This window comes from Anser brachyrhynchus, assembly GCF_964034855.1.
Source record: "Anser brachyrhynchus genome assembly, chromosome: Z".
NCBI classification, from domain to species: Eukaryota; Metazoa; Chordata; class Aves; order Anseriformes; family Anatidae; genus Anser; species Anser brachyrhynchus.
This window is the reverse complement of record NC_137697.1, coordinates 78,920,941-78,936,210: the sequence shown is the minus strand read 5'-3', so window position 1 is coordinate 78,936,210 and position 15,270 is coordinate 78,920,941. Positions and strand designations below refer to the sequence as shown.

At 43.4% G+C, this 15,270-nt stretch overlaps 1 protein-coding gene across 3 annotated transcripts in view; it reads left to right on the top strand.

Moving 5' to 3' along the window:
- Nucleotides 1–15,270, top strand: part of ELL2 (elongation factor for RNA polymerase II 2) — a 43,635-nt gene that overhangs the window by 16,875 nt on the left and 11,490 nt on the right. For 2 of the 3 annotated variants that reach the window (XM_080572959.1, XM_080572958.1), the window contains exons 3-5: nt 6,956–7,077; nt 9,924–10,087; nt 12,358–12,617. In XM_080572959.1, the coding sequence (XP_080429085.1) occupies nt 6,956–7,077; nt 9,924–10,087; nt 12,358–12,617 (546 nt within the window). Of the gene's footprint in view, nt 1–6,955; nt 7,078–9,923; nt 10,088–12,357; nt 12,618–15,270 lie in introns of those variants that run through there. The other variant, XM_080572960.1, reaches the window with a different exon arrangement.

Sequence of the window (15,270 nt, the reverse complement as noted above, 5' to 3'; positions counted from 1 at the left end):
TCAAGAAAGCCTCATCACTTTACGCTGCTGAAATTTGAGATTTTATCGTAACAATGTTGGGAATAAACCTCTACAGAATGCCTGTTCTTCCACTTTTGTTTTCTCTGTCCTGTGCTGAAAGCGTGAGGGGTGTTGTTTTGTTTTCATTTCTAGAGAGCCCTGTACCAACTCAGATCTTCCTTAGTGGAATTTCCTCTAGCATATCCAAGCTGGCATCTTGATAACTCCCACTGTGTAGAGATGAATAGGTTTGGTCTTACTGTTTTATGCACTTAGCAGCACTTCTCTTTGCCCTCTGATGCAGCAGTTGTTTTATGTTGTAGCTACTGCTCTAGGAAAGGAAGGCCCTTCTGCGAGTTCTGTTGCTGCAGCGGGGTGGCTCATAAAGCTAGCCTAGAAGAAAACTTCTTTGTTTTGACCTGTCTGTAGGTTTCTGCAGGGCTGTGTCTCTGCATCCGTGCAGGACTGGCACAGGCACGGTACCAGGGCCCTCCCAAGGGAGGCAGGGGGAATGTGTGGTGGTGGGGCTGTGCTTCTCGGTGGCAGCGCATTTATCTGGCTTCTCATCATTGTAAGAGCACACCTTACTGCACTAAATGGGCACGAACAGTGTTAAAGTCTTTCCTCATATGAATATCCTAAGAGATCACATCAGCACTGGAGGTTCAGGCACCAGTAACAATCTTTTTTATTTTTTTTTCCTTTTGGTGACAGAACCAAGGCATCTGATGTGTTCAGGTTAGGTGCAATGCCCCCCTGTGACTTGTCCATGCTGCAGTACTTGAAAGCAGTAGCATAACTCATTTGAAAAATCTACGAGTGAGAGAAATTCTGTGAGTTAATTAAATTTGTCTGCGAATTGTATGGAAACAGATGAAATAATTTTCTTGATGTAAACTTAGTGCGGGGCAGAAGGAGAAAATTTCCTGCAGCTGCCATCAGTTAAGAACGATCTGCGCAGCCACTCCTGTCTCTTCAGTGTGGATCTAGAAAAGGATCTAGAAAACAGTGAGGCTTTTCGCATCTCCGTTAGCCTAGAGAGATGAGTTTGACGTTAATACTTAGACGTCTTTGTGCTTCTGTTGAAGTAATACAAATTCTGTAGGCTAAACAAGAAATTACTCAGTTCCCAGAACTGGGTAATAATTCTTTTGCGATGGCTTGTGGCCACCTTTTTTCATGTGTTACCTTCCACAAAGCCTGTTAATCATTGCATTCATTAAAGACTTTTTCTTCTTCTTTTTCTTTAACCAGGAAGAATGGGGGTGATGGCACAGATGATAAAACGGTGTGAGGAGACAGCTCCGAAGTAAAGCAGAATGGAAGCACGAGAAGGGAAGGGTTTGAAACATACAGCTGATCATGAGAGAGCAGGAAAATTCAGTCAAACCTGGTGGGAAAAACTATTAAGTATTTGCCTCCCTATACAGAAGTTGCATAAGGGCCCAGAGCATCTCCTGCACGAGGAGAGGCTGAGAGACCTGAGTCTGTTCAGCCTGGAGAAGAGAAGGCTGAGAGGGGGATCTGACCAATGTTTATAAATACCTAAAGTACGGGAAGCAAATGGACGGGCCCAAGCTCCTTTCAGTGGTGTGCAGCCATGGGACAAGGGGCGATAGCCAAAAAAAAAACCACAGGACGTTCCACGCAAACACAGGTAAAACCTATTTACAGTGAGGGTGACAGAGTGCTGGAGCAGACTGCCCAAAGGTTGTGGAGCCTCCTTCTCTGGAGATACTCAAGACCTGCCTGAGGGCTTTCCTGCCCAACCTATTGTAGGGAACCTGCTGTTAGCAGGGGGCTGGACTTGATGATCCCCAGAGATTCCTTCCAACCCCTGCAGTTCTGTGATCGTAGCTTCTTGTTTTCCTGCAGTGTCTGCATGCTCACAGTGTTGTCTGCTGGCCACGCAGGAGAGGCAACGTGTGGGTGAAACTCTTAGCGTCACAGGCGTGCTGGGAATTTTAGGCAGGAATAGGTGTTACGCAGGAAAGGATTTATAAAGCATAAGTTGCCTTCTGAAATAGGCCAGTGCTGGTCTTAGCTACATCCGCAACTGATAAATAGTCTATGAGAGAGCAGCTGAGGCAAATTTTAAGCCAGACCCGAGCTGGATGTCAGCCAGAAATGAGCCAGTGCCTCAAGGCTGTGCAGGGTGTTGAGGTTTAACCTGGCAGGCAGCTGAGCACCACGCAGCTATTTGCTTGCTCCCCTGCAGTGGGATGGGGGAGAGAACTGGGGGGGGGGCGGAGTAAAATCTGTGGTCTGAGATGAAGAGAGTTTAATAGGAAAGAAAAATAGTTTTTCCTATTAAACTGTCTATTCTTTCCTAAAGAACTGGGAGGGGGAATAAATAGACAAGAGGTGCACAATGCAATTGCTCATCACCAGCCAAGCAATGCCCAACCAGACCCCGAGCAGCAGCAGCCCCCTGGCCAGCCCTCACATATATTTGTCCCACACAACGCCCCATGGTATGGGACATCCCTCTGGCAGCTGGGGGCAGCTGTCCTGGCTCTGTCCCCCCCAGACCCTCGCTGGCAGGGCAGTGTGAGAAGCTGGGAAGTCCTTGGCTTTAGTGCAAGCACTGCTCTGCAACGGCTCAAGATCGGTGTGTTACCAGCATTGTTCTCATCCTAAATACAAAACACTGCACCGTACCATCCACCAGGAGGAAAATTAACTCTATGCCAGCCAAAACCAGGACACAGGGACGTGAGTTATGCGTGTTAGATGTGAAATGACATGTGGGAGAAATGGAGTAGTGTTATGGTAGGTGGCTATATTGATGCACCGTCTGGTTGTGGAGACGTTCTGCACAATGGGCTTCCCATGTGAAACAGGGAAAGGCGTGTGAACGAGGATAAATGTGCTTGGGTGCATGAGGAATCTGCTAGGAGAAAAATGATGCTCTGTCTTCACATGCTGGTACGTATCCTGGGAAGTATACAGACTACAGACGTGGCAGTTCAGGCGAGCATGTTAACGTGCCTGAAACTGGGGCAGCGTTCGGGGGAAGACACATGGTTCATTTCACTAGGTTAGTGCCCGAGTTGAGGGGGGGAGGTTGTTATGAACAGCGCTCGTATGCACCTGTTTTCGAGGTGACCTTGTTTCCTTGTCTAGACACAACCAGAGTGATTCTTTGGTTAAGGTGTGCATATATGCAGCTTCTCTTCAGGGCTTTCTCATCGTCTTTCATTGCTCCATCTGTCTGCCTGCTGGCAGGGATAAACTAGGTCTGCAGCAAGGACTTACCTCCTTCTAGGGGAAGAGCACAGATCAGCTATGAGTAATGCGTTGTGCCAGGGTGGGTGTTTGCTGTTAGAAATACTCTTCTTGGCCGTGGGAGGAATATAGCAAATTGCTTTCAAGGTGGTGCCTGCCACCTACAAGCTGGGACGCTCTGTATGTGTGGAAGGCGGAATAGAAATATAAAGCAGCTTTTCTGAATAAAAGCACTGAAAACTGGCTTGCAGTGCAGCTTCCTGATATGAATAAAAGTTTATTTTCTGTCACGGATTAATGCAGTTGCAATACGTGCTTTATTAATAAAGCATCCTTGACCTGCTTCTACAAGTATAGCTCAAATAGGAAAAACAAACTTTTGGCCACTCTGCTTATCGGAAGCTGAATGCAGTATCTTAATTCTGATTAAACCAAAAAGCCTATTGAAATTTTCAGAACTATATGGTATAAATTTATATTGTAAAAGCTGGCTGGTTTATTCAAAACAGGGGGCTTATTTGCAGAAACCGATGAGTCAAACTAATTTAAAGTGTTATTTTGTCTTGCAAGATACAGAAGGAAATGGCAAATATGCCAACAGCAATAAAACTTGATCTGAAGCGTTTGGGGTGACAGTAATTTTTGAAAACCTAGAAGTTGTCAGCAAGTTAATGGAGTAATTGCAGAAGCAGCAGTAATCTCTGAAGAGCTGGAAAGAGGATCTAGAGAGGCAGCTCCAGGGTGCAGGGCTCAGGCCACTGTGCTGCAGTTCAAGCTGCCGCTTCCTCCTGCAGTTTTTGTCTTTGCACGTTTTCTGTGGAGCTGCTCCTGCAGCTGGCTGGTCCCCATGTTTCTGCTCTAAAATGAGGTTCCTTGCACAGCTGCTTTTGAATGGCAGCATGCTCCCATTTTCAGAGTCACTCTCCTGTTTTCCAAGACGACTTTGACTCCATCCTCATGTATTTTGTCCCTGCCAGCTTTGTATTACCTGCAGATTCAATACTTATACTTTGTTCTGTTTCCTAGATGTTTGGGCTTTCACTTTTGAACCATAATATGGAAAACCGGCTTATCTGATTTATTTGCATGTAATGTAACTTAAAATGCATTTTTTTTTCCCTCAGAGCTTTTTCAAAGTTTATTGAACTGGCTTATCTGAAATACAACAGACTTTCTGCAGTAATTTCCCTCGTTTAAGGGACAAAGTTTTTGACTTTGTGGGTACTCTGAATGAGTCCTTTTCAGAGGCTGCTAAAGCATCTGCTGGGTCCTTCAGTTTCCTGGATTCAGCTGCAAATAGTAAGAAACACGGCACTGAGCTGAATTAGCAGCCCCTCTCACCACTAACTGTTGTTCTGAGTTTTTTAAAAATGCCTCCTATTTGTAACTAGTAAGAACTTCTTAAGGAAAACAACAAAAATGAGAGCCTTGTATCCGCTGCATTACAAATTCAATAATTTTGGAACTGAAGATGAAACAATTTTTTATTCTCAGATTAGTTGCACTGCCATTTTTTGAAATATCCGAGCACAGAAGTGTTCTCCCACAATGCTTGCTTCCTCTTTATCTTAACTCAGGGAATGCCTGAGGAGTGATCACCTAGTTCTTGCAAAGTTTTTGAAAAACATACCTTGAAAATGTGAGGATGAAAGTTAACTTCTAGGTCTTTTACTTTCTGGTGAGAAGACACCTGTCACAGTGGTGTCAACAGCTGGTTCCCTCATCATCGTTGGTGCCTTTCTTACAAAGCTGGGCAGGATGGGGAGCTGCAGGAAGCCTTGATAAGTTCAGGATTCGTATTTAAGGTTGCTCAAATGGTAAAACATGTTTGGTGATCAGCTTGATATGTTCCTGCCTGCAAGGAGGCAGATTTGTATGTTTCTCCATACCTTGTCAATGTCTCTCTTCATTAGGAGAAATGAGGCTTCACTGAAGGGAGTGGAAGGGCAACAAACATGTTTTTAAATGTACTCTTAGGCCAACTTCCATCTTCACGTTATTATATCAAAACGTTTGACTGTTCTATGGCTTAATATCCACAGTAATTCATCCAGCCGTTTAAAGAAAAATATTCTGGTTATAGATATTATTAATTGTTACGGTGATTGCATGGATATACATTTTTTCAGCTGATCAACACAAAAATAAGATCCCCAAAGCTTTGAGAATTAATTGAAAGCATACACAGCAACAATCATCTACTTCAATATGTGTGGTTGTATTTCTTGACTGGCAGCCTTAGATTGATATTTGCTGTCTTTCCACAAACTACATCAGGCTACAAAACATCCTCTTCTTTGATGGGTTGAATCCTCAGTCCGCTGCTTACAGTCCTGTCAATTCCATGCATACACACCTGCTGTATATATTGTAAAATCATTGAGCTGAAACGTTCAATCAGTGGTGGTTAGTTTTAGAGAATGCGGGTGAATCTTAGTGTCACTTGCATCCCTCTGATCTTTTCAGGCTGATGGTTACTCTGTAGTAACCTTTGTAATAGTTGAAAGGTAAGGCAGCACGCATGACCCATGATGATGGATCTGGTAACTTGCTCTGTTTTTATTCTTATCGCAAATGCATAAATTGCTCTTTTAAGAATACAGCTACTTGAGGCTTAAGTAAAAGAATAATGTTCGGGTAAATTGCCTTTCTCCTTGTCCAGCAATTGCCCCGAGCTGTTGCTAAACTCTCTCGATGTTAATGATTAAAATATAAATACTATTGGAGTCTTCTAGTTTTATATTAGTACTTTGTGCAAAATGACATTGATTTTTACAAAGACTAGCCAAATTCACAAGCAAAATGATAAGAGAAAGATTTAAGACTGTCCAATATCACTTCTAAATACCCTTTCTTGTCACTTTTACTTAATATTCCATTAAAAATTCAAGCAAATTTCAGAACAGCTTTTTAGACGTTATGCAGCCTAATTTTACCTTCAGAACAAAGTATTTGGATGGCAGTCTTTTTTTTGTGCTTCAGGGTTTCGTTTGTGAAGCAGCACATTTTTCAAATGTGCTTATGCCAATAAACATTTTAGTGATTCCTCACAGTTATATTTTTCAGCTCTGGTACAGTGCGTCACATCCTGTGCTAAGTGATTAGCTCGGCCAAGGAAATCAGGTTTTATTATATCTGACTGAGTCTACCAACAACTGTTTACATTTCATATTTGTGCAAATATTCTAGAACTGAGCTAAAGAGCTTTTAGTGTCTGTTGGAGTTGAAATTCACCTTTGATATCTTTAGAAGTTTTACAGTTCATGTGTTGCTGTTTCTTGTAGCTGAACGCTGTATGTGCTTCGTGAGGACTGGGTAAATCACAGAGCTGGGCCGTGCACGTTGCTTCGCTCTGTTGAGTTAGCCGAGCTTCAGCCTGTTTGGCTGTGCTCAGGCACTTGCATTTAAAGCTAAGTACGTGCGCAGTAATTCCACTTAATTGGAAAGGACTACTTGCTGCTCGTATGCCTTGCTGAATTAGGTGCCAAACGACTGACTGTAGCTTTTCTGGTACGGTTACAACAGCAGCACATAGACTGTGCTGCTTTTGGAGGGAGAATTATGCCAGATCAGACTTTTTAGTGATGTCACTGAAATCATACTGAAATTTTTGAAATGCGTTTTCTCATTGAGAAGTAAATCCTGTGAAGACCCTTATGACTGTAGCTAATCACAAGCAAAGGAGTGTAGATTGAAGTCTTTACATAAACTTTTTTTTTCCTTTTAGCTTGTTAAAATTCCCAAAGTTGATCTCCCAAATGAAGTGCATACATTTAACTTCTACTTGTCAAATGTTGGCAAAGATAACCCTCAGGGAAGCTTTGACTGTGTCCAGCAAACTGTCTCAAGGTAAGTTTTACTTAACATTTTCTTTCATGGCAAATTTAAGTAGATTCTGTGGCTTTGAGCATATAGCAAAATCCTTTAACAGAGGCGTGCTCTTAGTGATGAGCTGCAGTAAAAAAAAAAAAAAGATTCCTAGCAGTAGCATGATTTTTTGCTCATTATAAATACTTGCTTTTACATAGAATTCTTTGGGTCTTGCTTTTAAAAAGAGTAGCCTTTTGAGTGCTTTCTCACCCCTTAGAGCTATTTTTAAAAGCGTTTGGAGTTCAGTATCATCCAAGCTAGACCAGGTCCATTCTCCAACCATATGTAAATATGATTATAGCTGGCAGCCTGCTAGGAGGCCAGCCATGATGGATAGTTGTCTTATTTTAAGAACCACATAACTCGGTGACCTGCCCATAGCTGCGTGACCACCGCATTTCAGAACCCAAAAGCAATACAGCAGCGCCTTGTCCTGGTCCGTTTGAGTCAAAGTGAACAGTGTTAGGGTCTAGCTAACAGCCCAGCAAGCGCCGTGCTCTCACACCAGGCTTGCCTCAGCCCCTGGAAGAAGGCATTCAGTGTGGTGCTGGTGGGGTCGGTGGCGCAGAACTGCTGCCTGTCCCCACGCGTTCGTAGGAGGCTGCCGGCAGAGCCTGTGCTGAGCTGGGAAGCTGACAGCAGGCAGCCCCCATTTAAGCTGGGTCTGAAAGGGGCCAGACAGCGGCTGAGGCTGGCACAAAGTAAGCAGTGGGGGGGGGGGTGAGTCCTGCTTCCTCTCCCCTCTCCTGTCCGATAAAAGTTCTGTGTGCCTGGTGCGCCGAGGCTGCTGCCGGCTCCTGATTAGAAAACCTGCAAGTGGCCTTCAAGAGGGCCGTTGCGGAAGGCAGCTCACGCTCCTGATAGAAATTGCTTCGGGGTCCTTGTGCAGGCAAGCCGAATGCGTAGCGGTCCTCAAGTCTGACTCAAGTGTTTCACTGAGCATCTCTGTGGCCCCTTTGTTCGGGAAGGAGCAGCTTCTGGTAAATTGAACTGAATTCATTTTATAGGAAAGATTAAATTTAAGCTGCTTTAGGTCTGAATAACATGCCTAAGTAGTTTTAATGTGGTTCTGCCAATCTATTTTGAAAGCTTGTTTGAATTAGGTTTTGTGAGTTCTTTTGTAGTCAGCTCTCAGTTTGTTGGAGTATTCTGTGTAGAATCATTTAAAAATAATACAGAAGGGACCTTCTGCTCAAGGTAGGTCTGGCTTCAAAACTTGCTCAAATTCAGAAAATCTGTAGTCCAAGGAGGGGAATTGCATGGTGTCTCGGTCAGTGCTTAGCTGCTCCCATAGTGTAAGCCTTTTCTCTGAGGTCTGAGCATCTCTTCTTTGGAATATTTTGGGACGAGCTGCTATGGGAGCTGTTCCGTGCAGATGACTTGCCCAGTGGGGCCCTTTCTCTTCTTGAACTTTGTTTGGCTGCTGCAGTCCTGGGAAGTGACAGCAAGCCACACGCGCTGGGCGGTGCACGACGCTTCGGTGCTCCTGCTGGTCCTTCTTAGATTGATAAGTCCCGGTGATGGATGAAGGAAATGTGCAACGGGTAGAGCTTGCGCTCTGGACGGCAAGAACAATCTCTTTCTATTGTACGTGTGCTGTTTTGGGAGCAAGAAATAATTCCAATAGCTCTGGGCTCCAGCTGGACAAAACTGTAGCTGTATTATTCTGAAACAGTTTTCCGTGGCTTGGCTTTGTCCAGTCTTGTGGCTGTCAGAAACAACCTGGTAAGCTAAGAAGGTAGATGCTGAACGTTGCTCAGCCTCTCTTTTCGGAACCTTAACTGGGGCGTTTTAGGGTTGTTCAAAGTGTTTCGGGCTAGATTAGTCTGTCGGCCCCTTCCTGGTCAGAATGAGTGCTCTGCTGCACAAAATACTTGTTCACAGCAGTAATCACGAAGGTTAAATTAAGTTGCTGTTAGGCCGTGGACGTGCTCATCTGGATGAGCGTGAGTGCGTTTGAACTGATCCAGGGGAAACAAGAAGACGGTTCTGGGGAAATGCTGCTCTTCACCTATTTTGCAACTTCTGCCAGCAGCTCCGTCAGTGAGCCGCTGCCGATGTCTGCGGCCAGTACGAACACGAGGCACTCGCATCCCAGAGGACCGGGCCCCTTCAGAAACCTGATGCCCGTCTGAGCTTTACTGAGGAGATACCACGCCTGCCCTCCCGTTGGCTCTGTTGTGCAGGGCTTTGTTTTAAGTGTCCCTTATAAAATACAAATCCTCAGAGTTAAACCAACAGCACTGCTCATTGCTGCCAAATACAGGGGGTCGGCAAAAAAAAAAGGAGGAGAACCTCTGAAGGAAGCAGTTCGGGGTGGCAGCTAGCGTACAGGCTTTGAGGGGAGGTCTGGCTTTGCTTTCTTGAAGCTCAGGGACACTTGGGCAGTCACGAGCAAGGTGTCAGACTTGGGCAGGCAGAGGAAGCCGGCAACTTTCAAGTATGTGCTTAACTAGGTGCTGAGCATTACTCAGAAGGCCTCTGAGGCATAATGTGCACGTAGCTTTTAGGATGCCCATGTAACTACTCTAGCTCACATACTAATTTGAGTAGTTTGCTGTAGTTTTTAGTACAGCCACTCATACTGTCGTGAGTTTGCCCCTCAAATGTGGTTATATGAGAACGTTGTGATTATATTGACAGGTAACATGGATAACATTTGGGTGCTGGGTGTGCAGAGATTATTTGAAAGATGTATCGGCTAGCTGTCAGAAGTGAAAACCTTTTTTCTCTGCCTGTTAACACAGGTTTTTAAGTTTCTAATACAACCATACGTCTGGACTTGAAATAGTGCTTGGGCTCATTTTTTTTCAATGTTTTTGTAGTTCTGGAGCCTTGCAACTGAGTTGCCTGGGATTTGTACAGAATAAAATTACAGTATGTGCAACAAATGATTCCTATCAGATGACCAGAGAGCGCATGACCCAAGCAGAAGAGGAATCACGCAATCGAAGTGCAAAGGTTATTAAGCCTGGTGGACCATATTTAGGTATGGTTGTATTTTGTTTTCTACTAGATGTCTGTAAGTTTTCCAATTCAGTAACTATTTCTTTTGGTGTACTGTTGGCAAGTCTTAGTTCTAGGTGGCTCGCTCTCACATCACAGATTTAAAATCTCCTGTTGTTGCATTCAGAAGTTAATTTTTTTTTAACCTCCCAAAAGCCTGCCAGCCTTTCCTTCCTTGTTCCCATATTGCTGGGCTGGTTGAAATTTTGACTGTTGATCTGAGGGTTTTTAACTTCCCATGCACTTACATTCTCTGTTTTAGTAACTAATGTTTTTGTTTTGTAACAGCAGTCTTGAATACCTAAATACTGCACTAAACCATCACCTGAATTTGTAACATAAAAAAAGCAACACTGCGGAAGCCTCTTGTACAAATTCATAAGCTTACTTTGGAAAAAATTTCTTTTCACACATGCTGATGCTAATTAGATTTAATTTATTTTGTCTTCACCATGATTGAGCAACTGTTACCATAAGACTGTGTTTTTCCATTAAAAAAAAAAAACAACAAACCTCTTAAGTCAAATAATGCTGGCATCTGCCTGTGGATTTCGTAGTTGTGCACAGAACAAAAAGCTCTCGGGTGGCACTGTGTGTTACTGCACTGCACTGAGCATGGTTTCCCCAGAGAGTGTGAAGACGACTGACTCCTGTGCCTGCAGAGCATTCCTAGAAGTGCAAAACGAAGCACTGGCAGCCTCCACGCTGCGGGCATCGGGCAGGGCACGGGTTCCCACTGGGACAGGGGCGCCGGGTGGGTTGTCCGTGCTGCAGGGTGAGAGCTGCAACACCTTCTGCTTGGAGAAGCACCGTTCTGCCTGCACGTCATCCCCGTGGCTCTGGCTGCTTAAACAGACCCCGAGCGAACGCTTTTAAGTTAAGTAAACGGGGCCTGAGGATGGGCAGCAGCAGAACGACAGGGTTTGGGGGTGCTCCTGTTTCAGGCTGGCACAGGCGAAGCCCAGGTAGGGCAGGCTGGGTGCTGCTAGAGCAGTGAGGGTGGCTTTCAGCATGCTGCATACGGTACAGCTGGGGAGCTGGGGTTGCCACTCAGGGTAATGGGTGGTTATGTTTCTGGCTGATTGTTTTTAAGTGATTCAGAGATGCGACTTAAGCAGGTGCTTGTCTGAATGCAGCTTCCACTATCTGCTGTGCCAGGAGGCGCGCATCTAAATTGGTTTTACCTTGTCACAACGTTTGTAACGCGTTCAGGAGACAACTGGCAAGTTCGCGCTGCTCTGAAAATGTAACCACGTGTGTTTGTGTGGTTAGGTTTGTTCCTGACAACCAGAAGGGCAAAGTCCAAGGGCAGAAAGATCATACAGGTTTGGCCTGCACTGGAAATACGTTTTTACAGTTCCTGGGGACAGCAGCAATAAGCACAGCTATGTACTGGTCTCTCCCCTGTGACTCCAGAAATTTCTTGAATTCCAAGCATGTCTGATGGAGGAGAGGTGGAGCTTCAGATGTTCTGACACATACTCATTAGCCTAAAACATGACTTGTTAGCTTCAGAAAAATGCCTCACATCCTCTGGTGGATCACAACATTTTTTGCTACAATAATTTTACGTTTTATATTTTCTTTCTGTTCTATAGCAGGTGTTATTTAAAAACTGAGCAGAGGAGTTGAGGGCTTTTTCTGGAAAGCTCAGATCCAGGTTGGGCGCTGTTACTTTTACCTTCTGGATGCCCTGTTTGCAAGCACTCGCGTTGTTCGTCCAGTTGAGAAACGCGCCTCTTTGTAGTTTGATCCAAAATGCTGAGCAGGCTTTCTCTTTAAACTTCTCTGGCATGGTCCCAAGAACTGTTAGGTTCTTGATATATTGTTTTCTGCCAAACTTGATGACATGTATATGGGCTTACATAATAAGGGGGGGGGGAGATTTGTTTAGAATGAGTAACTCGGGTGATGAACACCAAGTGCTGGTCGTTTCTTTAATCAGTGGTGCAATTGTTTCTCTAGAATTGTCTTCCTAGGCACTCTTCAGAGCTTAAGCTAAAAAACTGAAAAAATAATAAAAGCAGCACCTATATAAATAAATCTATAAATTTTCCTATGACTCATTTACCTGACTTTTATTGTATTGAATAATATTTTAATTCTGAACCTGGTGCATCTTTACTCTCTGAATATACCAGTAGATCTTAAAATGCTAAGTAAACACATTTTTAGAAATCTCTTTAAAATCAATTTCCTTGGCTACTTTGAACATCCCTGGTAACACTTTTTTTCGTTTTATCCTTAATTTAGGAAAAAGAGTACAGATCAGAAAAGCACCACAAAGTGTTCCAGATGCTGCGCCTGAGAGGAAGAGGTCGACACCCATAAACCCAGCAAATACAATACGGAAGACTCATGCAAACAATACTGTTTCTCAGCGACCGTACAGGGACAGGGTGATTCACTTACTGGCACTGAAGGCTTACAAGAAACCAGAGTTACTTGCTCGCTTGCAGAGAGATGGTGTCAACCAGAAGGACAAGAATTCCCTTGCAGCTATCCTGCAGCAGGTCAGATTATGGTTGCCAGCATTTTTTTCCTCCTGCTCTTCTTTTAATCATGATTTAGGGATATGTTACTCCCATATTTAAATGAGAAAAATAATAAACACCTTAAATAATCTTCTCATCACGTAAGTGTTTCAAAAGGCGCTATGGAGGGTGCTCAAAATGCAAGCCAAGGTGATGGAAGGAAAGACTGAAAGATCTGGGGGTAGTTTTGTTTTTCTAGGACGGCAGGCAGCAATTCACTTTTTTTTTTTTTAGCTTTGTTGCTCCTACTGCCGTTTTTCCCCATGCTTCTCTGTTGCTTGGACTGCTGAACCAGCTAATTGAGAGCAACTGACTTTACTTTCTCTCGGTTGCTTGAAATAGGTCATCAGAGTACTTAATATTTGTTGTGATGAGTTTATGGGGAGAAGTCAGTAATCAAGTAGGTTAGTGTTTCATGTGCATGTAGTTGGTGGCCTGTACATGGTATGTTGGCTCTTCTTGTGACCTGTTAGAACTGCTGTCCGTTGAGGGGGTCTCAGCCATCAGTAAATGGGAAAGGCAGTGGTCCTCATTGGAGCAAAGGTTTTCTTTGCTATCGTATGAATTCTGCTTTTATCATTCTTGCAGGCTTTTTTTCTTATGCAGTGGCTTTTCCAGTGCTCCTCTGAGTTAAGTTCTGCTTGTGTTTCTTCATCATGTTCATCAAAATCACCAGTAAGCCAGTGTTTTACAAGGTGAAACTTGTAAATTCTGTGGTCAAGAGTGACACATTTTCTACTCAAACAGTTGAGAGAAGGTTCATTAGGATATAATAACACGCAGTGGATGCTGACTTTATTTTTTTTAATACTACTGGTGCCCATAGACTGTGACTGAGTTATGCAAGTATATGCAAGCATAAGTTAGGAGCATTTTCTGTCTATCTAGGATAGTTTTGAAAACTACTACGGTGAGGAAAATTTAATATTTATGCAAATTTGGTTGTTCCTACACTGAATTTTAAACACTGGTTGCTCAAATACGTAAAGTATTGTTGCTTTGCTTGCCCAAAGCAGTGGTAGTTTTTCACCTTGAAGATGTGGAATTTAACAAAAGCTGCAGTCTTACATATGAATTTAAATAGTTAATTTTATATTTTAAGTTGATTTTAAAAGTCCAGAAGCTCAGCTCTCTAGACTAAAAAAAAAAAAGTTCTACTATTCCATTATTTTTGGCAACGTTTACAAGAGACCTTGAGTCTCCTTCCCATAGGTAGTGTGAATTGCCTGAAGGTACTAGTTTGCATTCAAAAATGATCATGTTAGCAGCACTACACCATGAAAAACCTTACTCAATTTTTTCTTATCTTAGTAATCATTTAGAGGAATCTAATACCTGGAGCCTAAACTTGCTAAGATCTAACATTCACGGATTTCATTTTCTGAGAATATAGCTTTAATTCAATTTTTAACAAATGGTTTAGTTTCTGGGTGTCTTGGATACTTTTAATTACTGTTAAGCAGGGGACACTCGCACACAGGCACAAATTAGTAGCATTCATTTATAGTGTATTAAAGAATAAAAAAAATAAACTCAGGTCTGAGAATATGTCAGAAAGTACATCAGGAAATAAAGCATGCTTAATCCACTAACGCATTTAAATCCTTTTTCTTTGAGCGTCAGCATTCACATATTTTAGTGAACACCTGGCTGGAGAAAATAATGAAAGCTGCAGAAACTGGTGGTTGTTTTTCACAGAGCAATTGAACATTTTGTATCAGGCAAATGGACCAATGCTGTTTTTCTTTGATGTTTTCTCAGAAATCTGGAGCAGGTGTCAGAGGAGGAAGTCTGAAACAGCCATTTGGGTGGCAGTGGTCCTGAGGTTTTGCTAGTTAACTTGAACTTTTTGAGTATACTTTGCGTTTTTCTTAGGAAAGATATTTTAACACCTTATTTGCAGAGGCACGTGACTTTCTCATGACAGTGACTTGCTGCAATGAACCCTGTGCCTGCAAGAGGAAGAGTACATCTGTACATCTCTCCTTTAGCACTAAATCTTGGCTTTAAAATAGAACTTGTTAGGTATGACCACAGTTACCTTTTTTTCATCTGTAAGCCTTTTGTGTGGCAGAATAATCCATCTTTGTAGTAAAAGAAAAAGTGCGGCTATCCTGTAAGCCTCTTCAACAGGAAGCTGTAGTTCCCTGCAGCGGGGAAAAGAAACGCCATTCTGTTCACCAGGCAAGTGATGACAAATGAGCTGCTCTTGCTCGTGCTGCGGTCGTTGAGGTGCTGATGGAGATGCTTGCCCAGGAACAGCCGTGCTCCGCAACTGCAGCGCAGTGGTGTCAGGCACGGGAACAGCCTGCGTCCTCCTGAAGTGGAACAGCTCTCAATCTGCACCTGGGGGCGTGCGTTCTCTGCTCCTTAACAGAAAACAATATTAAAAACCAGGCCTGTTCACATGCTGTACCGGTGAAGACTGGGCAGTTTTGACATAGCTTGCTGTGGTTCTTAGTGCTGTGTTAAATTCAAACAGGGTGATGTGGCGCAGAGAGATTTTCACGAGCATGTTTCGTATATCCAAAATTGACCGTGTTTTTGAGGATCGGTGCTCATTACATGAGAACGACTTTGATCTTCACCTCTAAAACCTAGAAGACTCGTGCCTGATTTTGTTTTCAGTGAT